This window comes from Mustelus asterias, chromosome 12 (assembly GCF_964213995.1).
Source record: "Mustelus asterias chromosome 12, sMusAst1.hap1.1, whole genome shotgun sequence".
In the NCBI taxonomy this organism is placed as follows: Eukaryota; Metazoa; Chordata; class Chondrichthyes; order Carcharhiniformes; family Triakidae; genus Mustelus; species Mustelus asterias.
Window position 1 is genome coordinate 45,343,683 of NC_135812.1, and position 27,952 is coordinate 45,371,634.

Here is a 27,952-nt window from a genome sequence, read left to right on the forward strand (position 1 = left end):
GAGCTGGCAAGCAATCGAGAGGCTGGCAGACAGGGGGCCACTGCGCATGCTCTGATCTCGGTGCGGACAGATTGGCGCACGCACAGTGGCCCACTCAGCACTATGCTGCCGGCCTCTCCAGCGGGAAAAGGCCCCGACTACTTATTTTCAATGCTAGTGCTCACTGCAGTGCAGAGTGCAGGAGACTCATTTTGAAAAAAAACAGCGTGATTTACTCCAGTTTTTACTCGAATTTGACACAGATTTCTTTTTGGGAGAATCGCCCCCATTCTTTGGTTCTGCTAATAAAAAACAGAATCAATACAATGTTCCACAACATTTTCTAGCTGGAAAGGTAATCTATTCAGGCAAATACAGTTTCTGTGTATGTCAGTAAGGCACTACAATTGGCTTCAGTGGCCCTGGCAATGAAAGGAAGCTAATAAACTATTTGGAAAGGGAACAAACTGCAGGGCTATAGGAAAACACAGTGGGGAATAAATTGGGCAGCTGTTTTAAAGAGTTGGCATAGACACAATGGACCAAACGGCCTCCTTCTGTGCTGTATGGTTCGAACAGCATAGACCTCCTGCTCCAAATTGCTAATCCGTCGCTTCTGCTGGGAAGAAAATGTGCACAGTGACCAATTAAAGACAAGGGGTTGTAACGTCCAAGCTCCCTAGCGTTGGATTTAGGGGTATTCCAAAGATGTACTGGGCACTCCCTATCAGATGTTCAAAGCTAAAGGTTTGCATGGCAATTGCCCAGAGGTGCAAACTTCCTCGGGGTAACTGTCCTGCCCTGTGAGCCGTCCAAAAATGTCATTTAAATTGTAAACTTTGGATGGTTCCAGCTATGTTACACAAACAGTTACCCAGAAACAGTGATAAGAATTAAAACCTCTTCTAACTTCTGGGTAACTATTGTAAAGACACACACAGATAGGATTCCCCGTACAACTCCGATCCCCGAGGACTCCACCACCCTCCAACTCCTCCTCCATGAAATTCCCCATGCCCCCTGACTCAACCTGACACCTCCTCCCACCCCACCGCACGCTGAACACAAAATACCCTCTCCTCCCCACAGGCCCAATCCCCACACTCGACATCCAACCTCCCCCACCCTCACCACGTTATGATGAAGAGTCATCCAGTTGCGAAACGTTAGCTCTGTTCTCTTGCCACAGATGCTGTCAGACCTGCTGAGATTTTCCAACATTTCCTGTTTTTGTTTCTGACCCCCCCCGGCCCTCCCAAATCCCACCATACTTACCTTCTCCCTGGTCTTTAAATTTCAATGGACATTTGAACTTAGCTGCTGTAAAGCAGCTAGTACAGTAAAAAAGGAGCGTGTCCTCCTTCAATCCAAGTCTACTAGACAGCAAAGCTGGTCTTTGGAGAAAGTTGTGCTGCCTGGATCCTTCCCGGCCTGAATCAGAAGGTCAGATGAGACAGGTACGGACAAAATTTCATCAAGTAATTGAGCACAGAGTGTCAATCCGGCGTCGACTGGCATTCTGAGGAAGTTATGATTCAAGATTTAATGGCGCTTAGGTAGGTAAATGGGATTGAGGTGCAGATCAGTTAATTGGATTGCAGCTCATTGGATTGTCCTAATGTTAGTAACCATGATGCCTTTGCCCAGTCTCATCCAGACAAGCACAACACCTCTCCTTCCTCCCGTCCCCCCACCTCCTGTGCCCTCAACTCACAGATGGTGAACACCACTTCAGAAGAGACGGGGAGAAAATTGGCATCAGGAGCTGTAAAAATATATTGAATCTGGTGCTTATGAAAGCCAAGATAGATCAAAGAACATTTTTCTTATGAATGTAGGAAGATAGAAAAACAAGCCAGGTGATTTAAACCGTGGATGATGTGGCTGTCAAATCATACAGGAGGTGAAGGATCAGTGTCTGACAGGTAGCAGCTCACTGTGTGCTACAGGAGGTACCTCTCCTGTAGATGTTACTCAGTATAAAAGGGATTTTCTGTGTGGACTTTGACAATTGTAGACTATTTATACATTCATGCAACTGGTTTATCAAAGAGGACAGCTCCGGTACTTTATTTATCAAGTTATGAAAATACGTTTCAAACATCCTTGTGTTGATAAATATTAATGAAACCCTCAAGAAGCAGCACATTAAAAAAAAGTGCAAAGTTGAAAGAAATATGTTGAGTGAAGGAAATTGCAAGCTTTATCACCCAGTTTTCTCAGAGAAAATTCAACTTTCTTTTGAAATATACCTGATAACCCAATCGCACCAAGCATATTTCATTTTTATTATTAAAATGAAGCAATTGCTGCCAGTCTCCTATTAAAGCTTTGCTTTCAGGACAGCAGACAATCCATCCAGAGAAAAATACATGAGAGAGACAGGACCAGAAGTTATAAGTGTTAGTTCCTGGTCCAAAGCTGTTGAGCACCATGGTGACATGTCATACATAACACCAAGCATCTGAGGATACACACTGTCTAAACTGAACAGAGTTTCTGATAAAGTTGTGGCAGTACACTCAAAGCAAATAAGATACCGGCCCAGTAATCACAGGATGGCGAGCTACCATGGCAACAAGGAGGCAGTCTACAAGTTGAGCCATTAACCATCATGCTAAACTCGGCCCATGGAATGTAAAGATGTGGTTAAGGTCAAAGAACAACCACAACAAAATAAAAATACAGGAACCAGTGATAATGTTAAGAGGTTATACAGCAGGTTTGCCTGAATACAGACCTCATGGAACACTACAGCAGAGGGAGCTTCAGAAGCAACGAGTATGCTATTAACAACTCCTCCAATTAATCAAAATCTAAAAGCATCTGATAAGATGCCACATCAGACTATTGCAGAAAATAAAGCTCATGGTTTAGAGGTAACATATTGGCTAATTGACAGGAAACAGGTGATAGTCATAAATGGATCATTTTCTAGTCAGTGGGATGTAACCAGTGATATGCCACAGGGATCACTTACTATTTATGTAAATGACTTGGATGAAGGGACAGAAGGTATGGCTGATAAATTTGCTGAAAATAGAAAGATAGGTAGAAACGTAAGTTGTGAAGACACAAGGAGGTTACAAGGGGACATAGATAGGTTAAGTGAGTGAGCAAAGCTCTGTCAAATGGAGTATAATGTGGGAAAATGTGAAATGCCCATTTTGTCAGGAAGAACAAAAACTTATCTAAATGGTAAGAGATTGTAGAGCTCTGTGATGCAGAGGGATGTGGGTGTCCTAACGCATGAATCACAAAAGGATAATATGCAGTTATAGCAAGCAATTCGGAAAGTTAATAGAATGTTATTGTTTATTGCAAGGGAATTGGCACAGTGGTTAGCACTGCTGTCTCATAGCTCCAGGGACCCAGGTTCAATTCCTTGGGTGACAGTCTGTGTGGAGCTTGCACATTTTCCCCGTGTCTGTGTGGGTTTCCTCCGGATGCTCCGGTTTCCTCCTACAGTCCAAAGATGTGCAGGTTAGATGGATGGCCATGTTAAATTGACCCTCAGTGTCCCAAGATGGTTAAGATAGCCTGTCAGAGAGTCAGTGCAGACTTGATGGGCTGAATGGCCTCTTCTGCACTCTAGGGCCTCTTCTGCACTGTAGGGAGGTTATACAGCATTGGTCTCCGTATTTAAGAAAAGATGCAAATGTATGAGCAGTTCAGGTGGACTTGTTGTCTTATGAGGAAAGATTGGACAAGCAAGTGAAGTTTAGAAGAGTAAGATTGACTGAACCTTTTAAGATCCTGAGGGTTATTGAGAGGGTGGATGTGGACAGGATGTTTCCACTTTTCAGAGAAGCATGAGCTAGAGGTCACTGTTTAAAAATAAGGGGTTTCCTATTTAAGACAGGGATGAGGAGAATTCTTTTCTCTAGAGGGTAGTGAGTCATTGGATCTCCTCATCGTGAAAGGTGGTGCAAACAGTCTTTGAGTGCTTTCAAGGCAGAAGTAGATGGGTTTTCGATAAATATGGGGGTTATTGGGCGGCAGGCAGAAGGTCACAGTCAGATCAGCCATGATCTTATTGAATGGCGAAGAGACTCAAAGGGCTGAGAGATCTACTCCTGCTCCTAATTTGCATGTTTGTATGTATGTAAATGTAAATCTTTCTGCAGCCAAAGAACTAATTCAATGATGACATTGTTACACAGTAAATGTGGACCATATTTAGCACAGATGGATTTTTTTAGAGCTACAAATACGAGATGAAAAAGGTATCAACGAGTTAAAAAAATTGATTACTCAAGAATCTATTCCCCTCACATATATGATCTGGAGTTAAATGAATGGAAGTTACTTGTATTAAAGACACATTGCAAAATGTTGGCGTGAAGTGATCATCTCCCCACACTTTCACCTTTTAGTCATTTTTCTCAAACTGCTCAAACAGCCATTTTTAATTTGTCATCCGTGCCATTACCTGGCAGCAACTAACTATGGGGCCTGGGTGGGATTGTGGTCGGTGCAGACTCGATGGGCCGAAAGGCCTCCTTCTGCACTGTAGGGTTTCTATGATTTCTATGATCTATGATTTCTATGCTACAGACACTTTGAAATGCTTGCATCTACTTCAACCGGATTCATTACAGGAATATCTAATAGTTTTAAATTATTATTAGCAATGATGCTATCAGCAAGCCGGGAGGTGCAGACTTATAAAACGCAAGGAAGAGTGCACACCTCTAATCAGAAAATTTGGTAAAAGATTGCCCCAGAGTCAGCAATGTAGGTGCTGATTTGATTAATTTTTCAGAAGTAGTGTTTTCATTACCCACGGCAGTAAACAAATGAATTTGTTCCTTAACATATCGCACTCTAGTGAAATAAATTAATCTCAATTCCAATAAAAGGGAAACACCTCCATTCCTCTACTGTCAAACTGTTGAAAGTGTGGGTTTTTCATAACAAAGGCCAAGAAGTAAATAAAATTTAAGGAAGGACTAAAATAATTTGTACCTTTCCTTTATCACCAATGCTGCTTTAAGCAGGATCTTTTAGCAACATGAACAAACATTCACATTCAAGACTGCAAGCATCAAGGTGCGAAGTGTCTCTCTGAATGACAAGAGATAGCTAACAGTTCAAACACAGAATTTCCCATGCTGCCTTGTAATTACCATCTGTCTGCCTACCAATCTACAACTCAGCACGAGCCTGCCTTCAGTTATGCCTTTTATACAATCTTTTTGCTTTTAAAAAATGCATCTTAGCATAACCAGTTAGCAAATCTGTTCCATGAAAATGTGGCTGAAGAATTCCCAACAATCTTCGAACCTAAATCACAATCAGGCTAAATATCTCAGGATAATTACACAGTTGGAAAGTGAGTAGCACTTGTATAGCAGGTGGTCAGTGACCTAGGGTCCTTGTCTGGAGCACAAAGTCAGTAATGACCCTTTTCCCACCAACTCTGGAAACGAGAAATCAAATACCATGAGCAAATCACCAATAGATGGGGAAAATGAACTGATTCATTGAGCTTACCCATTGTTTTATACAACATACAAGTACAAATCCACATATACCATGGCCCCTGATTAAATATGGCAACGTTACCTCGTATGTCCATGTTGGTGCATTTCCATGAACCACGGTAGCCAGGATATACACTCACACCATATGGAACATCCCTTATTGCTCATGCAAAACAATTGTGCTTCATTTCAAGACGAGGTATATTGCCTTTAGGATTCCCAGACACTGACTTTTCTCCAGTTTCTTTGTTATTGGAGACATAGCAATCCTCATCTCACCAGAGGCAATTTATACCCTGTTAGTAATTATGCTGCTGTCGGTTTAATTCAATGGACAACAGAGATGCTAAAGTTATCCATTAATTACATTCGAACACAATTATAAAGAAACGGTTGCCTTAAAGCATTACAGCAAACAGGAATTTCTGCACAATTCATTTAGCAGCAGTCATGCTCAACTATGGTGGTTGCTGTAAGTGACCAATCAAGGGCTAAAGTCCCAGCCAAACTGTCAACATGCCTTTCTTTTCTGGGTGCTGACTAACCTTGTTGTGCACTCCATATTCACTGCTAATATATTTAACCTATAATGATTGAACATCCACCATCTCTGGTACTAACAGTAAAACAGTTATAATATTCCAAATATACTTCACATTGGGAGACCAGACAGCAACCATAGTTGGCAGTCTAAATTATATCTTACGTCAAGTGCTGATTATTCAATTCAACTCTACAATTTTGCCCTTGCACTGAAATGTATGTTTCCATTTGGATTATTGTATTTATCAGTTTTCTTCCCTAAACTCCTGATGTGATTGACAAGCTTTTGATTTCTGGTTCTACAAAGTTTGCAGTCAGGCACCCCACATTTGGGGATACCACAGCATCAGCACATCACAGTACAAGGGGATAGACCCATCCTGGGAGATCAGCATTGTGAGCACATGTTGCCTTCAAGTATCTTCTAAGTGGCCATTCGTTAGATAAGACACTCAACTGCAAACGTCAACAGGCTATTCCATTGCTGGGGTCGATAATCAACAGACTGGACTGACTTATCAGGGAGATGATGCAGCCAGAAATGAAATGAGAGATTTGCTTGCAGCTACAGGCGCTGTGGAGGATGCCCTCCCGACAGGCAAGAGGGATGGCCTCCAGTGCAGCTGGACTATTCCGATTTAAAACAGTTCTAGAATAGAAGGGGGAGAATCTGTTACATGAGAAAGCTTGATTTGCATTCCTTAGCAGCTGAGGTTCTGAATTGGAAGTAAATCAACATCACAGATTATCAGATCATTATCACATTAGTTGTGGGAGCTTGCTGTGTGAAAATGGGGTGTCGCATTTTCTATATTACAACAGTGACTACACTTCAAAAATACTTTATTGGCTGCAAAATGCTTTGAGAATTCCTGAGTTTGTGAAATGTGCTATATAAATACAAGTTTTTATCTTTTAAAATGGAATCACACAATAAAAGAGGGAAAATAAAGATGCAGAATACTTCCTTTTAATGTAGTTCATCTTCCTAATTTGTTTGACTACCGTTCAACAAATCCTCATCGTAGCGTATCAATCCAAAATTGAAATGCAATGAAGGTTTGAATTGAGGCCTGGCATTCAGAGCTCCGGGTTTGCTACAATGCTCGGAGTATTTGAAGCGCTTACACTGCTTGATGTCACAGTCTAGCACATCACTGAATATCCCCAGTTCACTGAGGTTTAACCTGATTGGAGGGAGGTACATTGGGCAGAGGCTCAGCACATCTCTTTGTGAAAAAGCAAGTACAAACTGGAAGAGGTTCATACTGTTGAGGAGAGGGGTGAAAGGCGAGATAGTTGGTTCTGGATGATGGCTGGTCACAGGGCATTGATGGTTGTGTGATCTGGCATGCATCACCCCTCTCCACAGCAAAGGCATAAAGGCCTGGAGTACTGACACACTGGAGATAAATCGACATAATATTATGTTAAAAAAATACAGATGATAAAAATTGCCATGCCAAAATGAAGGTTAATATTTTAACAACTAAAATCATTTGTAAAAAGATTTACAAATGCAGGTAGCATAAATGCAAAATAAAAACAAAATACATAATAAATCAATCTGCATCTGAAGAGTGGCTAAAGCTTCAAAAACTGAGCACTGATGTGAATTTCAAACACTTTCCTAATTTATCTTTTTCAACACATGTAGTTTCCCATTATATTTTGTTAGACAATTCTGGTACTGTGCTATTACATCCGTAGTATATTTACAGTGCCAACAAATCTAGACCCATTAGTAACTTGTGGATTTTTGCTCCATGAAAGTTTATAGCCTTTTCTTTTGTAGAATCTTACAGTGCAGGAGGCCATTCAGCCCATCGAGTCTGTACCGACCACAATCCCAGGCCCCATCCTCATAATCCCATGCATTTGCCCTAGCTGGTCCCTATGACACTAAGGGGCAATTTAGCATGTCCAATCCACCTAACGCGCAGATCTTTGGAGTGTGGGAGGAAACCAGAGCACCCGGGGGAAACTGACACAGACACGGGAAGAATGTGTAAACCCCACACAGTGACCCAAGCCGGGAATCGAATCCGGGTCCCTGGCACTGAGGCAGCAGTGCTAACCACTGTGCCACCCCAAATCTTTAGCATTTTATTTAAGATACAATCCACAAATGCTAATTTTCCATTCACAATGTTGCTGCGGTTTTTACTAACTGTAGCCATGGCAAAATATAATCAATACTCTTGACTTTGCAGCTTGCCCATGTTCTGTTGACGAGTTACAATCTTCAAATGGAGGATTTGTCAATTCAATGATAGGGTGTAATCCATCAGTCAGCAGGTCTAGAGGCCAGATTCTTATTAACTTATGTCTTACTCTGTTTATGTGGTTGGAGGTGAGATGCTATGATGGGGAGGGAGTCAGTGAAAGAGCAAACTCTTGAAACTCATTTAAGGTGCAATAGGTTTGTCCGTCCTCATTAATTATACACTGTACTACAGTGGCTGCTGCTGCACACTGCCCAATCCATCACTTGTCCTGCTGCAACATTTCACTGGCAAAGGTTAGTAATTTAGATCTGTACAAGTTTGAGGCTGGCATGCACCAATGGTTAACTTTCCATGTGTGAGATAAAATAGCACTCGGTATTCAATTGAGAAGAGGGGTTAGGTGGGACAGGCAAGGAAATGAGATTAGCCCCATCACCACTGGAACCTCAAATTTCGATAGGTGATGTTGAAACAACATCTGCTTTAACAGGCCCTGGGTCCTGACTTAACCATTTGGGATACAAGTCACATACTCCCTATTATCTGGTCACCTTTTAAGTATGGGGGTGCAGTTCATGCAACTTGGTTTCCATTTAATTAATCTATATTCCTGGATGCTGCCAAGTGTGCAGGCATCAGGCCAAATGAGGGGCATGGGAAAGGGAGGGAAAATCTTGCTGATGAAAGACAAACACATTTTGCTTCACGTGACACTCTAATAATGCAGTAACATTTGTTTCAATTATTTCTCAATGCATTTATATAGGACTTAGTGAACAGGTTTAATTATAGTGCGATTGCAATAGAAGTATCCAACATGATGGTACAGTATTTAACAAGCTTCATAATTATAGTATGATTACCAAGGCCATAATTAGAGATTTTACAACAGTCATGACATTAATTGCTTATCAGAAGAAACACACATCATTTTTTAATATCCTACCTTTACTACACACAGGGTAAAGTGAAAAATCTATCTATATGGGCTAGAACATGCAGAATTAAAAAGATACTGCATGGTACTAAAGGGACTTTTGCAACCAAAATTAGCACAATATATGACCTGCCTGTCTGTAGGAACAAAAAAATCAACATCTCTGCAGTCCTGTCCAGGAAGTTTTGTTCTGGTGGTTAATTTAGGGGGAGATTAATATCTCTTAGAGACATAAAGCACGAGATAAATAAGACTCTGAGAAAATTTGATGCATACAAAATGCCTTTGTTGTTTAAAAAGATCTATTGTTTTCTCAGTCAAAAATCAAAATTATTTGGATGAAGGTACAAAATGAGCATTTTCAGCAGTCAGACAGTCCACTTGATTTTGACTTTAAGCGAAAACACAAAATGCATATTAAAAATGAAATTACCAAATCGAAAGAAGCTGTGGTATCTCATCTAGGGACCAAAGGCATGGTGGGGCATTGACTCAGATTATACCAATCATTAGTGTTTCAAGGCTATTTTTAGATTCCAAAATAAACCAAGTCTTGTGAAGTGAAAGCACTATTCATTTCAATTAATTCGGATCAATGGGTCAAGACTGTGCTCCAATTAGATGCTTCTCTAATGTAATAAGCCAGATCCATTGCTTAACAAGGATGGAAAATCAGTTCAAAGTGACACAACTGACAGTGAGCTAAAGGATATTTTGTTGCTCCCCACAGCAACTGTACTCGCTGTTCCCAGCGGCATGTCGGAGCAGCTGCCACCCGCCCACCTTCCCACCTCCCCAAACAGGAGTTTGCACTCTGTCTGCATATGGAAGGTGGTGTGGGAAATCCAGTCAGAAAGCATTAGTCACTAACTGCATAGAATTAGGTGGAATTTACTGTGGAGAACCACACTTTACAGCCCACACAAGCATCCTCTTACTCTCCTTCAGCCACACCTTACAACCCACACAAGCATCCTCTTACTCTCCTTCAGCTCATCCCATTGGCATTCCTCCCTCTCTCAAGTACTTTTCTAGCTACCCCTTAAAGGCATCTATACTAATCGTCTTAACCACTCCAACTGGTAGTGAGTTCCACATTTTTCTAACTAGTCTCTGGATGAAGAATTTGCTTCTTCACTGGATTTACTGGGGGTTATCCCTATTTGTTGACATCAAAAACTACATACCTCTGTCAAATATCCAGATTTCATTACTAATTACATATCCTGTTGGGTTTCTTTTGTTTATATAAACTAGGTTAGGTATCACATTTAATTTTATATTTGTCTTGCTTGTAATTGCTTCCTAATGCTTCTTCTCAAAGGTATTGTGCTGCAGCTGTTTTGAACTTCCCTCTAATGGTTCCTAGCTCTAAATAGTCTTCCACACTGCTCCAAAACCAAAGTTAATCAATAGCATTTCTTGATTTCTGCAATACAGGTTGCAGGCCTACTAAAACTAATCAGCCCAGGTCGTACATTAGGATAACAACAGTGAAGCTATCAGTGTTCACTGTTATTTTGCCATAATTCAGATAGTAATTCCTGGAACTTGAATCTGAGCACTTAGATATAGCAATCCAGAAGCCGCTGTCTGATTTGTCCCATTCATCCACAAGTTTTAGTGCTTCGCTGATAGATTTAGTCCTAAAATTCATGCAATATGCCTACTAAACATGACAGACAAATTAGGACTGGTGCATTGAAGTCTAAGTAAGTTTCTTAACTGTGATAAGTCTTAATTAATACCAAACAACCAGCCTGGTAGTGATAATATAATTTTACAAGTGTGGAATCTCATTCAATCGCATTTTAATTACTGTTGGAAATGATCAAAATGTTACAATTAAAATAAACTTTTTTTGTGTGTCATTTATCCATCCCCCATTTGCATCTTACTTTGAATTGAATTTATTATTCTAATTTACACTTCCTCGTTAAGACGTGTTTGTTGCATTTGGATTTTTCAGCCTGTTGCTCGTCTTCTTCATGTAGCACTTCAAGGCCCTGTTGAGGACACCACGCTACAACTCTGCATGCAGCTGAGAGCAAAAAGAGTGGCAACGCCTTTCCACCACAACTGACTGCAGAATCCAGACCAGTGCTTTGTCATGACTGTGAGACGCATTTTTTCACCAGTTCGGTCACCATTATTCAGACAGGGGATCTTCCCCAGTATACAGAGCTTTGTCCATTTGCCTGTTTTTTAAAATGTGGATTCTGCTGACGAGAGCTGGCGTTTTATAATGGACCTGGATCAAGTGTATTGTGTACACTCTGGTATAATTTATATTCACTGTCCATTAAATTACTGTAAGAAGTTTAACAACACCAGGTTAAAGTCCAACAGGTTTATTTGGTAGCAAAAGCCACACAAGCTTTCGAGGCTCTGAGCCCCTTCTTCAGGTGAGTGGGAATTCTGTTCACAAACAGAACTTATAAGACACAGACTCAATTTACATGAATAATGGTTGGAATGCGAATACTTACAACTAATCCAGTCTTTAAGAAACAAAACAATGGGAGTGGAGAGAGCATCAAGACAGGCTAAAAAGATGTGTATTGTCTCCAGACAAGACAGCCAGTGAAACTCTGCAGGTCCACGCAACTGTGGGAGTTACAAATAGTGTGACATAAATTCTGATTCTAGGATCGCATGATAAAGACTCAGGAGGAAAAAAGCAGAAATATTTATGTGAAATAGTGTGACATAAACCCAATATCCCGGTTGAGGCCGTCCTTGTGTGTGCGGAACCTGGCTATCAGTTTCTGCTCCGCGACTCTGCGCTGTCGTGTGTCGCGAAGGCCGCCTACGGACAAGCCCTCCGTATACACAGGATCTGCTCGGATGAGGAGGATCGCAACAGACACCTCCAGACGCTGAAAGATGCCCTCATAAGAACAGGATATGGCGCTAGACTCATTGATCAACAGTTCCAACGCGCCACAGCGAAAAACCGCACCGACCTCCTCAGAAGACAAACACGGGACACAGTGGACAGAGTACCCTTCGTTGTCCAGTACTTCCCCGGAGCGGAGAAGCTACGGCATCTCCTCCGGAGCCTTCAACATGTCATTGATGAAGACGAACATCTCGCCAAGGCCATCCCCACACCCCCACTTCTTGCCTTCAAACAACCGCACAACCTCAAACAGACCATTGTCCGCAGCAAACTACTCAGCCTTCAGGAGAACAGTGACCAAGACACCACACAACCCTGCCACAGCAACCTCTGCAAGACGTGCCGGATCATCGACACAGATGCCATCATCTCACGTGAGAACACCATCCACCAGGTACACGGTACATACTCTTGCAACTCGGCCAACGTTGTCTACCTGATACGCTGCAAGAAAGGATGTCCCGAGGCATGGTACATTGGGGAAACTATGCAGACGCTGCGACAACGGATGAATGAACACCGCTCGACAATCACCAGGCAAGACTGTTCTCTTCCTGTTGGGGAGCACTTCAGCGGTCACGGGCATTCGGCCTCTGATATTCGGGTAAGCGTTCTCCAAGGCGGCCTTCGCGACACACGACAGCGCAGAGTCGCGGAGCAGAAACTGATAGCCAGGTTCCGCACACACAAGGACGGCCTCAACCGGGATATTGGGTTTATGTCACACTATTTCACATAAATATTTCTGCTTTTTTCCTCCTGAGTCTTTATCATGCGATCCTAGAATCAGAATTTATGTCACACTATTTGTAACTCCCACAGTTGCGTGGACCTGCAGAGTTTCACTGGCTGTCTTGTCTGGAGACAATACACATCTTTTTAGCCTGTCTTGATGCTCTCTCCACTCCCATTGTTTTGTTTCTTAAAGACTGGATTAGTTGTAAGTATTCGCATTCCAACCATTATTCATGTAAATTGAGTCTGTGTCTTATAAGTTCTGTTTGTGAACAGAATTCCCACTCACCTGAAGAAGGGGCTCAGAGCCTCGAAAGCTTGTGTGGCTTTTGCTACCAAATAAACCTGTTGGACTTTAACCTGGTGTTGTTAAACTTCTTACTGTGTTTACCCCAGTCCAACGCCGGCATCTCCACATCATTAAATTACTGTCACATTTGCCTAAACACCCATTCTATCCCAAAACGTACTGTAGTATATGTGGTGTCTGTCTCATTAAGGCAAGCCCAACAGGTTTATTTGGTAGCAAAAGCCACTAGCCAACAACAGTGCCACTAGCCAACACCACTAGCCACTACCAAATAAACCTGTTGGACTTTAACCTGATGTTGTGAGACTTCTTACTGTGTTTACCCCAGTCCAACGCTGGCATCTCCACATCATTAAGGCAACACAGCAGAAGAGTCACCTGACTTGAGGAACCAATGGGAACTGAGAGTGATAATCACACCAGAGGGTGAGAGGCCCCTCTCAGGCAGAATCATCGAGCCGCCATGTAGGAGATATGCAAGGACTGGAGCTGCTGCTCCAGGGCAGCCAAGGGCTGCAAACGCCTGGGCCAAGTTTCTCTCATCAACAAATATCCTTTATTTCTAACAAAGCCTAAAATCTTTTGACAACATTAGAGTCCACAACATAGCACATACCCAATAAACTGGGCTTATTCTTCACGTTCTTTATCTTTGCTGACTTCAAGAGTACAGAAAGTAATGAGCTGAGTTACTGGGATGCCTATAAGGTGGTGCAAGTCGAAAGACTTTCAGATACTCGTTCCAATCAGACAAGAGGCTTGATACATTTAACTGATCATATTACACACTGCAATAGAAGTAACTACACCAGCTTCTTTTGGAAACTCATTTTATTAAAAGAGAACAGCAAATGTGTGCAGTAGCTTATTTGGTTTCCCTTGTCCAATCTAATCCACATGATTCTGTGTTTGGCTTTACTTGTGCTGATCTGCTGTCAGTCCGCTATATTGTCTGCACCGTCAGTGAGATGAAAACTGAATCAGCGATTATTGAAACTGACAAGTCTACTAGCCAAGATTAATGAAATACTGCATGTGACTATAGACCTCACCACATCTATCGACCTTTATAAATCTGTGACAAATGCCAAGCCTTATTTTTGGGACACATCTCACCAACATTTCTAAAAATATAGTCTAACCTATTCCTCAATTTTCAGATATTAATTACTGGAAAAAGCCTTCAGTGACTTTTTTGAAACTCAAGTAATCAAACTCCATTCCATGCCAAAAGTAATCAAAGACTCCATTAGGTTCTTTCACCTAAAACAAAGCCTTTAATTTTTGTATATTTCTTTTTCTTTCATGGGGCAGAGGTTTCACTGGCAAGGTCAGCATTTTTTGCCCATTCTTAATTGCCCTTGAAATGAGTGGTTTGCTGGGCCATTTCAGAGAGTAGTTAAGAGCTAACCACTTTGCTGTGGGTCTGGAGTCACACGTAGGCCAGACCAGGTAAGGATGGCAGATTTCCTTCCCTAAAGGACATAAGTGAATCAACAATTTTCTTTTACAATAATTGATGATAGTTTCATGGTCACCATTACTGAGACTGGCTTTAATATTCCAGACTTTTTATGAACTGAATTTTAATTCCACCAGCTGCCGCAGTGGGATTTGAACCCATATCTCCAAAGCATTAGTTTGGGCCTCTGGATTGCTGGTCAGGTGACAGCACCACAGTCTCCCCCATTGGCCTATATATATAAAAAAAATTGTGTCCAAGTGGAATCAAGTCCACTTCATGGCATATCAAATGCACAGGCCAGCAAATAAAAATTCTCAAATGTCTTCTTGAGGCAGATAACTAACATTGAGCTTTTGTTTATGTAGTTAGAATTATTGTGCAACATTTGGACTGAAAGTACATTATTAATTTTAAGAACAGTAACAATGCATCAGAGTGATACAAACAGTAACAGTACACTACAAGATAGGATAAACTTTCATACTGCATCTAATTCAAATCTGTGAAACACTATCTATCTTTTCAACTTAAGATTGTGGCTGAAGACATTATTTGAAGCAATGTAACAACAAGGCAGAGGAAATGAAACAATTTGTACTTCTAGAACACCTTTCATGACCTCAGGATGTTCTAGGGCACTTTACAGCCAACGATATATTTATTGGAATGTAGTCACTGCTATAACGTTAAAAAACATGGCTGCTAATTTGCAAGGTTCCATCAACAGTGGATACTGATCAGATGAAGTGTCGAGAGGTAAAGATTGGCCAGAATATACGGAGAATTCACAAGTTCTCCTCTAAAAAGTGCCTTGGGACCGTTTATGTTCACCAAAAGGTTGAAATAGGCCTCAGTTTAACATCCAATCGAAAGACGGCTGCTATCCCTCAGCATTCAACTTATTTGCCAGCTGGATTAGGTGCTCAAGTCTTTGGAATGGGGCATGAAGCTAAAAGCTTCTGACTTAGAGTGCTATCACTGAGCCACGGATAACAACTGATTTTTATAGGTATGTCACTGCTGGCTGCTCTTCAATCCGATATTTCGATAGTTCCATGCCAGCATGACCACGGTGCCCTGGATGATGATGAGTCTTCTGACCCATGCCCAGTCACTAACTGGGCTCTGTGCTAACACCAACCCATTTCAGCATGTTTTTTTCTCCATCAGATACTCCGATGCCTTCCATGATGGTGACTCTAGCATTGAAATCAGATGGATTGGAAACTACTCAATCTGAGATGATGCCAGGCAAAGGCCAAGGTCTTCAAGGATGCACTTTGCAATTTTGCCGATGACTTGTCCACTAGCTGCCAGTTCAGAGCTGGACATGCAATATGGCATGGACCTGTTCTCGAAAACATGCAATAACTTTGGCATGGTGTAAACTGAAGTAATGTACCAGTCTGCTCCAGGAAAGCCCCATCTTGAGCCCAAGATTCCAATCTGTGACCAGAACCTGTTAGTGTTGGACATGCTCTCAGCAGCACACTCTTGAGCTGTCCACATTGATGACGAGACACATGCATGAATTATTAATGTAACTGTTGCCTTCAGACTTCAAACTGCAGTCTGTGGGTGAAAAGCAGTAAGTCTGCCTCTCAAACTGAATTGTAGCACTTGTTGCAAGATAAAAGAACAGAAAGTGATAGCATGTGGGTTTTGGGTGCAACAACAGAGCAGGTTTATTAGGCAGTTGTTTACTCCAGTGGCTGAATCTAGACTGAATAAAGCCCACAAAGTAACCAATGATGTCACAGACTCACCACATGACCAAACCCTTAAAGGGACCGTGCAATACTCAATAACTTTAAAACATAACGTCTATTGGGCAATAGCTCTACCACCCTGCTTTTCTCATGTGAGACCTGTGGACTGTGTACAGTGTCACGCCAAGAAGCTCAACCACTTTCCGAAAGCTTCCTATTGGAAGGCAGGACAAAACACCAGGCACTGAGGTGCTCACCCGTGCTGACTTGCCAAGCATTCACACCATATTGAGGCAGTCGGGAGAGGCGATGGCTTAGTGGTATTATCACTCGACTATTAATCCAGAAACTCTGTCCACTAGCTGCCAGTTTGGGGACCCGGGTTTGAATCCCGCCACAGCCGATGGCGGAATCTGAATTCAGTAAAAGAAATTTCTGAAATTAAGAATCTGATGACCATGAAACCATTGCCGGAAAAACCCATCTGGTTCACTAATGTCTTTTAGGGAAAGAAATCTGCTGGCTTTACCTGATCTGGCCTACATGTGACTCCAGAGATACTGGAGATTTGGCAATGTGGTTGACTCTCAACTGCCCTCGGGCAACTAGGGATAGGCAATGAATGCTGGTCAGCCAGCGACGCCCATGTCCCACGAATGAATAAAAAGTCACAACTGTGTTGAGCTGATCACGTATCCAGAATGCCTGACACTCACTTACTAAAGCAAACATTCCACGGATAGCTCGAGTCTGGAGTGTGCTCTCATTGCAGTCAAAAGGAGCTCTCCAAGGACACAATGAAGACTTCACTTAGGAGTTTTGATATCAGCTTTCAGTGCTGGCAGAAGCTCAACTAGGACTGCTGCATCTGATGTAGCCACATACAAAAACAGTACAACCTCCTTCCAAAGAAAGTGCATATCAGAGGTAGAGTCAAAAAGTAAGAGTAAGTTACTAATCCAAAACTCAATTTTCTGCGATACTCTGCCCTATTTGCAGCAGAACCTTCCGGAGTGCAGACTGGCCTTAGCAGTCACCCGCATACTCACTGGAATTCTACAAAACACTCCAGATGATGAACATAGTCACGGTCACCTTGAAGGAAGAACAAGGAAAGTGATAATGGAAGCAAACTGCACGGATAAACTAAGAGTATCCTACAATAATTACATCACATCAGACAGGCCTTGCACACATGCTCCCTCTCCTATTGAGTATTGATATATTGCAGGGAGTACATCCAATGACAACAATGACTGTGGCTTCAATGCTGGTACGCTAGACACCACACAAGAAAACTCATTATGCACAAGCAGCTGTGAAATTATAATGAACTGATGTAATACCCAAAAGGCACCATCAGAAACGATATCATCTGCTCTGAAATAGGCACCTGGACAAAAAGCTGAAAAACCGACCCAACAGTTGACATTTACATATCATAAATTCATCCAAGAAATTAAATTTTAATGCAAACCCCAGGGCAGCTGTGCTCTGAGCAGAAAACAAGGCGTGCTGCTCATAGATTCAGAAGTTACAGATTAAATGAAGAGTACATCAAGAATTCTATAAATCAGATCGTCTACAACTTTAAATCGACACAACTATCTTGGGAATTCATTTTGCGACTAATCCCTGGCAATTAAATAACAAGTTAGTGCTTGTGATACAGGTCGAGTATCCTTTATCGTCAGGGCCAATTACATTTCGGATTTCAGGAGATTTGGGTTTTTGCTGCCACATATAAACTTACATTACAATAGCCTAAGCCTCAGCTACCTGTAGTTAAGGTAAACAAAAAGCTAGAAAAGTAAGATGCATCACGGAATAATAAATATAGAGTAACTTTAATAAGTTTCTTTTTAACATGTTCACCACAATAATCACAAGGGAAACAGTGCAGGCAAACAACTAGGCTTCCTGTGTTAAACCTCAATGAGATTAGGGGAGGTGATGGCCTAGTGGTATTATCGCTAGACTATTGATCCAGAAATTCAGTTCATGTTCTGAGAATCCAAGTTCAAATCCCACCATAGCACATAGTGGAATTTGAGTTGGATTTTTTTAAAAATCTGGAATTAAGAATCTACTAATGACCATGAAAGCATTGTCAATTGTCGGAAAAACCAAGCTGGTTCACTAATGCCCTTAAGGGAAGGAAATCTGCCGTCCTTACCTGGTCTAGCCTACACGTGACTCCAGAGCCACAGCAATCTGGATGACTCTCAACTGCCCTCCAAGGGCAACCAGGGGCAGGCAATAAATGCTGGCCAGCCAGCGACGCCCATGTCCCACAAATGAAAAGAAAATTTAATAATGTGTGTTTTTTTTGGTGTGTTTGGTTTTCGGATTTCAGGACAAAGGATACTCGGCCTATTTTCCACATTACAGCTTTAAGCGTTTTCAGTGCATTCAAAATCACATCGGGCCCACTGACTGGTTTGCCTTCATTACAGTTTGCATGTAGAAATTGTTTGTCTTTTCAGTGATTTTAGTTCCCTTACAAAACATTAAACAATACTGTAAGTTGCAGGAGTATGCTAAAGAACTTCCACTTTCTGCACTGCACAGAACTGGTAGGAGGCCATTCAACCCCACGTATCTCCATGCCAACTCCATTTACCTGCCTTTGATACATATGCTTTGATACCCTTGCCCATCAAAAGGTTATCTCAGTCTTGAAAACTTTGAATTGATCTAGCAGCCTTTTGGGAGACAGTTCCTGATTTAATTACACTGTGTGTCGATAAATGGTTTGTTTGATTTCATTGCTAAATGGCTTAGCTCTAATTTTCAGATTACACCCCTTGCTCTGAATTCCCCCACCAGATGTAGCTATTTCTTGGTATCTACCCTCTGGAATTCCTCTATCATTTCAAACACTTCAACCAGATCACCCCATAACCTTTGAAGTGTGAAGAACTACAAACAAAGGTATGAAACATGCACTCAACCTAAATCTTGAAGCACTGACATCATTCTGACGAATCCTCACTGTGATACCCAAGGTCAATATGTCCATCCCAAGATTTAGTGCCCGAAACTGCAAACCATACGACGGATGACATCTGACCAAATAGAAACAAAAAATGCTGGAAATATTCAGCAGGTCTGGCAGTATCTATGGGCAGAGAAACCACTGACCTGAAACGTTAACATCTGTTTCTCTTTCCACAAATGCTGCCAGATCTGCTGAGTATTTCCAGCATCCAAAGTTTTTGACTTTTGCACAAAGTCTGACCAAGGCTCTAGATAACAAGCAGTACTTCATCCCCTTTGCATTCCAACCCTTGAGATATGACATGGTGGCACAATGGTTAGCACTGCTGCCTCACAGTTCCAGGGACCTGGCGATCCCCAGCTTGGGTCACTATCTGTGTGGGGTCTGCATATTCTCCCCGTGTCTGCATGGGTTTCCTCCGGGTGCTCCCATTTCCTCCCACAGTCCAAAGATGTGTGGGTTAGGTTGATTGGCCATGCTAAATTGTCCCTTAGTGTCCCAGAATGCATAGTTTAGAGGGATTAACAGGTAAATATGTGGGGTTACGGGATTGTTGTCGGTGCAGATTTGATGGGCCGAATGGCCTCCTGTACTGGAGGGTTTCTAGGGTTCTATAAAGGCTAACAATCCACTTGATCATGTACTGTACGTATAATAAACTAGCTTTCACAATTTGTGCAATTGGACAGCTAAATTCCTTTGCTCCATCACAGCTCTCAGTCTTTCACCATTCAGAAATAATGTGTTGCCTTCTTGGCTGCAAAGTGGATGATGCCACACATACTCCTGTGAATCTATCTGCCATAGTTTTGGTCATTCATTAGTCTGTCCACCCCCCTTTGTAACTTTTTCTTCCTATCAACACAACTTGTTGTGCCTCCTAACTTTGCCATCTAAAAATTTCAATATACGCAATCTTCTAGTCCGCCACTCGAGTTGCTGATTTACATGGTGAAAGGCTGAGGTCTCACTATCGATCACTGGTCACATCTCACCAATCAGAAAATGTTTCATTCATTCCTACTCAATGGCCAGAATTTTATCGGGGTGGGCGAGGCTCGCAGAACAAAATTCTCTGTTGGCCTCGGGCAGGATTTTACAAGCCTCGCCCGAGCGAGATCGTAAAATCCCGGCCACTGTCTCTGACTTCCCACAGTTATCTGCAATATCCTAAGATGCTGCACATACAAATGCAGTGACTGTAGGCAAATGCAACAGCTATTCATCTTAAACAAATGACTAGTAAACCTGTTTTTTTGACAGATTCAGTAAAGGGTTGATCAGGGCACGGAAAATCCCCTGATCTTTGAATATCATAGGATGTTAATATGTACTTGACCACTGAAACAAACAGATGGGGTTTCAATTTGATGTCTTATCCAAAGAAGGAGACCTTCAAAAATGCAGCATGGGTTATAAACTCATGCCCTGCAGCGAGCCCCAGATCGTCAATGTCCTAACTCAAGAGGTGATAGTACTACCAACAGTGCAGAACTGACATACAGTAAAATCATCAAGTTGATTAGCTGTAAACTGAGAGAAATATTTTGCAATATTTGCTCAGCAACTGAATCCAGACACTTCATTTTACATATTGATCAAAAGGAGGAGCAGGAATACACCAAACACCTCAAACATGCTCCAAGTCCTGAGCTAGCTGCTAGTATATCCAAGGTTATGAACATGTATCAAAACGACAACACTTTTAACTTTACTAGCTCAGTCACCTTTGTTTTAAGTAGAAATATAGTTGGGTGTTATGACAAGAGCATTTCTGACCTGTTTTTGAGAATGACAAAGAGATCTGGTGCATAGAAAGCGGAAACTGGCACTGATACCATGCACAAAGTCATTTTTTAAAATCCAGAAATTGCTCACATACCTGCATTTAGGTGACAGTCTTTAACTTGAAACTGAAGCTCATTTTCATTGGGGATGTCTTTCCATGTAGCAAGGAAGACCTGGCGCTCTAGAAAAGAGAAATTAAATGATCAGTGGCACAAAGTACAACCTTAAAATGAAGGTAAAATGGACATTTAGTTGGTGTATTTTTGGATTCAAGGTGAAGGGTGGCCGTGCTGGAGGTGATTGAGATTGTTTCTATTTTTAATAACCAGGGCCAGCAGCAAGCATTCCAAGGGTAGAACTGGAGAAGAAATATTTGGCCTAATCTGTCCAGTGTTCAACATGCCCAGCTTTAGGAGAAAACCTTGAATGAACTAGTGTAATGTGCCCATTTTGCATACATCACATTCTAATGACCCCTGAGACAGAGGATTTGGAGTGGACTCTTCTGCTGTACAGTGGCATCCACAAGGAAATCAGGCAAGGTGCTAAAAAATTCCTGAGTTTCATATTTCTCCCATTCCAGAGGATCCTTTTGTCAAATAAGTCTGATTGAGTGAAATCCAAGTCAGAATCAATGCGCTATATAATATTACTATACAGCTCACTTTCCCCCATCACCAAATCAAAACAAGTCCTTATTTCAGTTATCCCTCATTCAAATATTAAACTAGAATTAAGCTAGAATTAATTAGAAGTTCATGTTTGAAGCTTTTTTGTGGACAGGTCATTAAGCCTGATGAATAAGGGGCTGAATTAAAATGACAATTGCAGAAGCACCTTGAAACTTAATTTCTATTCACACAATGGTTCCTGGTTTATACAATATCAGCAATCACTTGGTGATTTTAAAAAATTAAGAAATCAACAAAAAAAGTAGCAAAACTAAATGGGCACTGAAGCTAATCACAGCTCATTACAGAATTATTTTGAAATGGTGCCCAAATGGTGAAAATCTCTGAACGACAGATAATTATAACATTTTAATTTGTTAATGTAGAACAGTTGGCAAGAATTCCTCATCAACTTGATTTGATGCAACCCTGCAAGGGGCATGCAGAAACTAGTATAGAACACTGGTTTAGCCTCAACTGAATATTGCATCCAGTTCCATCCGCACATCACTTTGGGAAAGATGAAAGGGCTTTACAGGGAGTATAGAAAAAAGTTACAACAATGGCTCCAGGGATGAGGAACTTCAGTAACATAGATTGGAGGAGTTGGAACAATGTTGACTGGAGAAGAGAATGTTGAGAGGAGATTTGATTGAGGTATTTAAAATCATGAGGGTTCTGGGCAGGATAGGGAAAAACTGCTCCCCGTACTGGAGGAATTGAGAACAGGGAGGCACAGATTTAAGGTAATTTGCAAAAGCAATGGTGGGCAAAAAACATTTTTAGGGAACTGCTAGTGTCCGGAATGCACTGGCTGAGAGTGTGGTGGGGGCAGGTTCAATCGAGGATTTAAAAGGGAATTAGATTATCCGAAAAGGAATAATGTGCAGGGTTATTGAACAAGTCAGAGGAGTGGCACTATTGTTCCTTTAGAGAGTGAGCAAAGATGCAACAAGTCGAAAGATCTCCTGTGCTGTAACCATTCTGAGATTCGGAGCAGAGAAGGTTAATGTGCAAGGTGAGAAGTGGGCAATGTGGAGAGTCACCTACTCCATTTTTAGATGGTTACTTGATGGGGAACCATGTAATATGCCTTTTTTCTTTATCATATTCCTATCACTGAGGGAGACTGGTTTGTTGCACTCCAGTAAAAACTTTAATGCCGAGGAGAGTGAGAAACAGAGATTATTCCCACAGATGCAGCTTGACATGAAATGTCGATAGCCAGTGAAGTGTACCAAGGGTTGATGAGAATGATATTAAGGCTAACTGCTCAGGGGCACTTTGTATGGATATAATTGGGTTGCAGCATCTTGGTGCAGTATCGGTCTAATAAAGTTGGTAAACTCACTCCCTCTATGGAGCTAGAAACAAATTCAGGCCACGGAGTTTTACCGATCTTTGTACTGGATTAAGAGGCACAAGTGGCATTGTGGAAAATTGAAATTGAGTTTGATATCTCAGGAACTGAGGCACTTCCACAATGCACAAGTGCAAATTGCTCATTGTTATTCAGTAATTCCAAGGTGTAAAGACTTCATCCATCGAGACAGAGGGGATTGATCTTCACTAATACTGTAGACCAGGGATGCAACTTGTAAAGCTCCATGTATTAAATAAATTCAGGAAGCTTCTTGAAAAACCTATTTATTGCACAACATTGATTTTTTTTTGCAAAAACAAGCACTGAGGTTTGAAAAGCATGTATGTACTTTAAAAGAGAATGCGAAATATCAAGCACTAATTCCCTTAGACATTTAAACGACATGCTGTATCTTTACTCTTTCTTTCTGGAAAAACTGTATGCTGGGGTCAGCTCTGTAAACCAAGTTATTTTGAAAATTTTAAAAAATTCTTTCAAGGGATGAGCGCTTCACCAGCAAGACCAGCATTTGTTGCCTATCCCTTGTTACCCTCAAGAAGGTTGTGATGAGTCGCATCTTGAACTGCTGGCGTGCATGTGCTGTGGGTACACACTTAGTGCTGTAAGGAAGAGACTCCAGAATTTTGACCCAGCAACACAGAAGGAACTGTGATATAGTGAGAGGCTTAGAAAGAACTTGCAGGTGATAGTGGTCCCATGCATCTGCTACCCCTGTCCTTCTGAGTGGTAGAGGTTGCAGGTTTGGAAGGTGCTGTCAAAGGAGGCTTGGCAAGTTGCGACAGTCTATCTTGTATATCTGCTGCCACTGTACATTAGTAGAGGAAATGAGTGGGGGAAAGATGGCAGCATAGTGATAATGCCACTGGACTAGCAACCCACAGGGCCAGGCTAATGCTCTGGGACACAGGTTCAAATTCAACCAGAGCAACTGATGGAATTTAAATTCAATTAATAAAAATCCAGGATTAAAAGCTAGTTTCAGTAATGGTCATCATAAAACAATTGATTGTTGGAAAACAAAATCTGCTTCACTAATATCCTTTCGGAAAGGAAATCTGTCATCCCTAACTGAACTGGCCTAATGTGACTATCCACAGTAATGTGGTTGACTCTTCAACTTCTCCACTGAAACGCCTAGCAATTAGGGATGGGCAACAAATGCTAGCCCTGCCAGCCCTTGAAACAAATAAATAATTTTGAAAATGGGGTGCTGATCAAGTGAGTTGTTTTATCCTGAAAGGGTGTCTAGCTTCTCGAGTGGTGTTGGAGCTGCACTTATCCAGGCAAGTGAGGAGTATCCCTTTACACTCCTGACTTAAGCCTTGTAGATGGTGGATAAGTTTTGGGAAGTCAGGAGGCGAGTATGTGGCCACAGAATTCCCAGTCTCTAATCTGCATTTGGCAGCCACAGTATTTATACGGTTTGTTCCACCAGGTTTGGTTATTGGTAACTCTCAGGATGCTGAAGTTCTAAATTGCTGTGCTATTACATGACTAACAAGTAGCAGGAATAAAGGACAGAGTTGTTAATAAAAGGCTTCTTTTTTCCCCCATCTCAGATGTTGAGCAAAATATGACAAAATACAGTCAACATTTCAAAACAAAAGGTATGCAACATTTCAATTTTAATAATGGATCACATCTTTTTTTTATTGCCATATCTCTATTTTATGTTTTTATTTTGGATTACAAGCAGTGAAGGGATTTTATTACCATTAAAATATGGCAAATCCATTGTTGATTCCAATTTCCTAAATGCACACTGGATTTCTCCCAGATTGCATCTCCAACATTGATTTATAAATGCAAAATGTTAATACTGTAAATAACAACCTGATGAAGGATTACTGCAAATTGGCAGATTAGTTTCCATCTGGACACCGACAAGGAAATATACGGTAAAGGAAAAAAGATTCAACAATTCAAAGCTTGTCAGTTTTGGAAAATGTGACAGGTTGCAAAGCATCATTATGTAAAAAGAAATGATCAAATCAGGTCTGGAAGATTTTCACATCGAAGCAGCCTACTGTCAGCACAAAATGTATTTCCAGGTCAGGAAGTGTAATTACATGTAAAAGGTCCTTATATTCTGTCTCAACCTCAGGAGAGCAATGTCTACTGTACCACTGTGACATCCTTCTGCTTTCAAAACCAGCTATCCTGTGGTCTCCGAGTGAGACCATCAACATAGTGCAGATTTAGCAGCAAGTTTGTGTTTTGGGCCTTAAATACAAGAAAGAGGATCTTTTTCTCTGACATTGAGAGTACATTCTGACCATCTTTATAAGTGATAGGAACAGAATGTTCCAGCTCAGATCATGATTTTGTTTTTGCATATTCGACACATCTTAACAACGAGTGAACAGATCAATGGTCCTGGAAGTGTTCCTAAATATTATAATTCATAGCAAAAAGGCTTAGGGAGGCAGATTAATTGATCTTTAAAGATGAGAGCGCAGATAAAGGGAAAAACATGAGCAAATAGCCTTCTCCAATTTACTGATATATTGCACAGGCGCCAGTCTCGAAAAGAATGAAAAATTTTCTTCTCTAAGTCAGAAGTTTGTGGGTTCCAATCCCAATTCCAAAGAACAGATAATCTTAGTTAATCTTTGATGGTAGAACTGAGGGAGTGCTGAGATGTTGTATTTTAAATCAGAAGTTAAATGGAGGCCACATCTGCTGTCTCTGGGTGGCCTTAAAAGATTCTATTGAGCTATGGCCAAAAAGGTTCTGCGACTGTCCTCAGTGTCCTTGGACTAAAAATGGGAAATCAAGGAGGGTTTCTGATCCAGGTCATTACCCAGGGACCCAAAAAGTGTGCATACTGGATGAGGACTGGTTCAGCTCATTTTATGATGCCACTGTGGTCAAATGGTCTTATCAGCATGCGTGTCTTATACGCAGAATGGGCGGTGTATTGAGGAGTACCTGGCACCAGCTCTCCCAGATTCAGAGAGTTTAGGAGGAGGTGGAGTGAAGTAGAAAACTGGCGAAACAAAGACCGATCGTAAATAAACCAATGTAAAGTAAAAATATTCTGAAAATACAAATCTTGTACGATGGCTGGCAAACTAATTCATATAATTATGCACAGCCAGCAGGTGGATTAAAGAAAACAAGCAAAACAAATTGGTTTGGAGACACAGGCTTCAAATTTTTGTGAAAAGTCATTACCGTTAAGATGTGCATAGCAGATCAAAAGTAATCCTACCTGAGTGAAGAATAGGCTTCTGCATGTTTATAGAATTAACCAGAGAATTTTTTTGTTATTGTTGAGAATTTTCTCAACCTTTTAATGAGCATCTACCATGAACAATTGGAAGCCTCAAGCCGAATCAAAAGGAGCCAACTCAACGCTGGGTGCTTTTAATCAACACACAGTCCCCACTATCTCAGCAAGAAACATGGAAGCACGTTCATTACAACCGTAATCTGACCTGTCAGAATAGAATGTGAAGAATGAACAATTACACAGGGCTATAAAGGATCCTGAACACTTGTGTAAAAATGTGGTGTTGGTGCTTACTGACTGTCTGCTTAAGGAATCAAAAGATAATGCGACAATATGTATGGTTGTAACAGCGCAGCAAGGAAAGACAGGGCAGCTAACCAGAAATTATAACTTTTTTTTAATGCCATAATTACAGTGCATTAAGCAGTGAAGTTTGTCATCTTAGAATAGAGCTGACAGAATTGGCTATTTTCTAATATTAATATTTAAAGTCAATACAGCAGACGCTTAGTGCTTTTTAAAAACTTCATGTTTCAGATTTAAATAGGAGATTCCCCAGTGATAGCATCTTTAGCACGATAAGAACAGTGCAAAAATGCTTCAAGATGATCCTGCCCCAAACTGACAATTTCTGAGAAATCATTCCTGTGCTACTACACATTATGTTACTGGCACTGGGGCATCAGAAATTGTGCATATAAACTGAGGCATTAGCCTTAATACGGATAGGTTCAGGAATCCGCACAAAGTTCAGCTGAATGTGGCCTTCAATGCTGGACCTTGTTATTAAGAAATGACGTTATTGAGGACAGAAAAGTCCAGTTGCAAGCTTTGACAGGAAACCTTGTTAGAATTGTATTAATTGAATGCACTCATACCGTGCAAGAAAACAAAATGGAAAATGGAAATATAAAATTGTCTATTAACTGTAAGAGAGAGTAAAGTGTGTTTTGGAGTATGGAATCAAAGATGAGAGAAGGAGACCATTTGCTAAATGAAGACACAATTTGGATTCACTATTCTGAGAAAACCATGGGTTTGCAATAGAGAAATCACCACCCTTGACTAATTGCACATTGGGGATTGGCTGGTGTGAGAAACTCAGATCGATGCTCAATGCGGGCAGTTTATTCAGCCATTACAGTGTACAGTCGACAATGAACACTGAATTTTCAGCCCCGTGCAGCCCCAGCACAGCTGTCCTTTCAAGTTCCGAGAACATTGCTTTTGGCTTTTGTAGAAAAGACAACTATTCTAGACACTACCCTGTATGCAAATTCCACTACGGCTGCATCCCACTCCCCATAAGGCCAAAAGTATCATTCAGACAAATATCAGAGGAATATGACTGAGGAAGTTTGAAGGTCTGACTGGCAGATATCAAAGGTTTAATTTTACTTTCAGCTTGCATCAAATTTGAGAAAATACCTAGTACCCGACCCACACGAGCTGGCAGAGCAATGGATGCTGCACAGTCAACTTGAGAGCACACTTCAAAATCCCCAATCCAGGAAACACCATAAACCAGCAAAATATCTGCAACATTTCCTCTATTTATAACAGGAATCAAAATTATGGT

The 27,952-nt window shown here is 41.3% G+C and overlaps 1 protein-coding gene across 2 annotated transcripts in view; it reads right to left on the reverse strand.

The window, feature by feature from the left end:
• Positions 1-27,952, reverse strand: part of ap2b1 (adaptor related protein complex 2 subunit beta 1) — a 290,885-nt gene that overhangs the window by 62,014 nt on the left and 200,919 nt on the right. For both annotated transcript variants that reach the window (XM_078225148.1, XM_078225149.1), the window contains one exon: positions 21,178-21,264. In XM_078225148.1, coding sequence (XP_078081274.1) covers positions 21,178-21,264 — 87 coding nt within the window. The remainder of the gene's footprint in view (positions 1-21,177; positions 21,265-27,952) is intronic.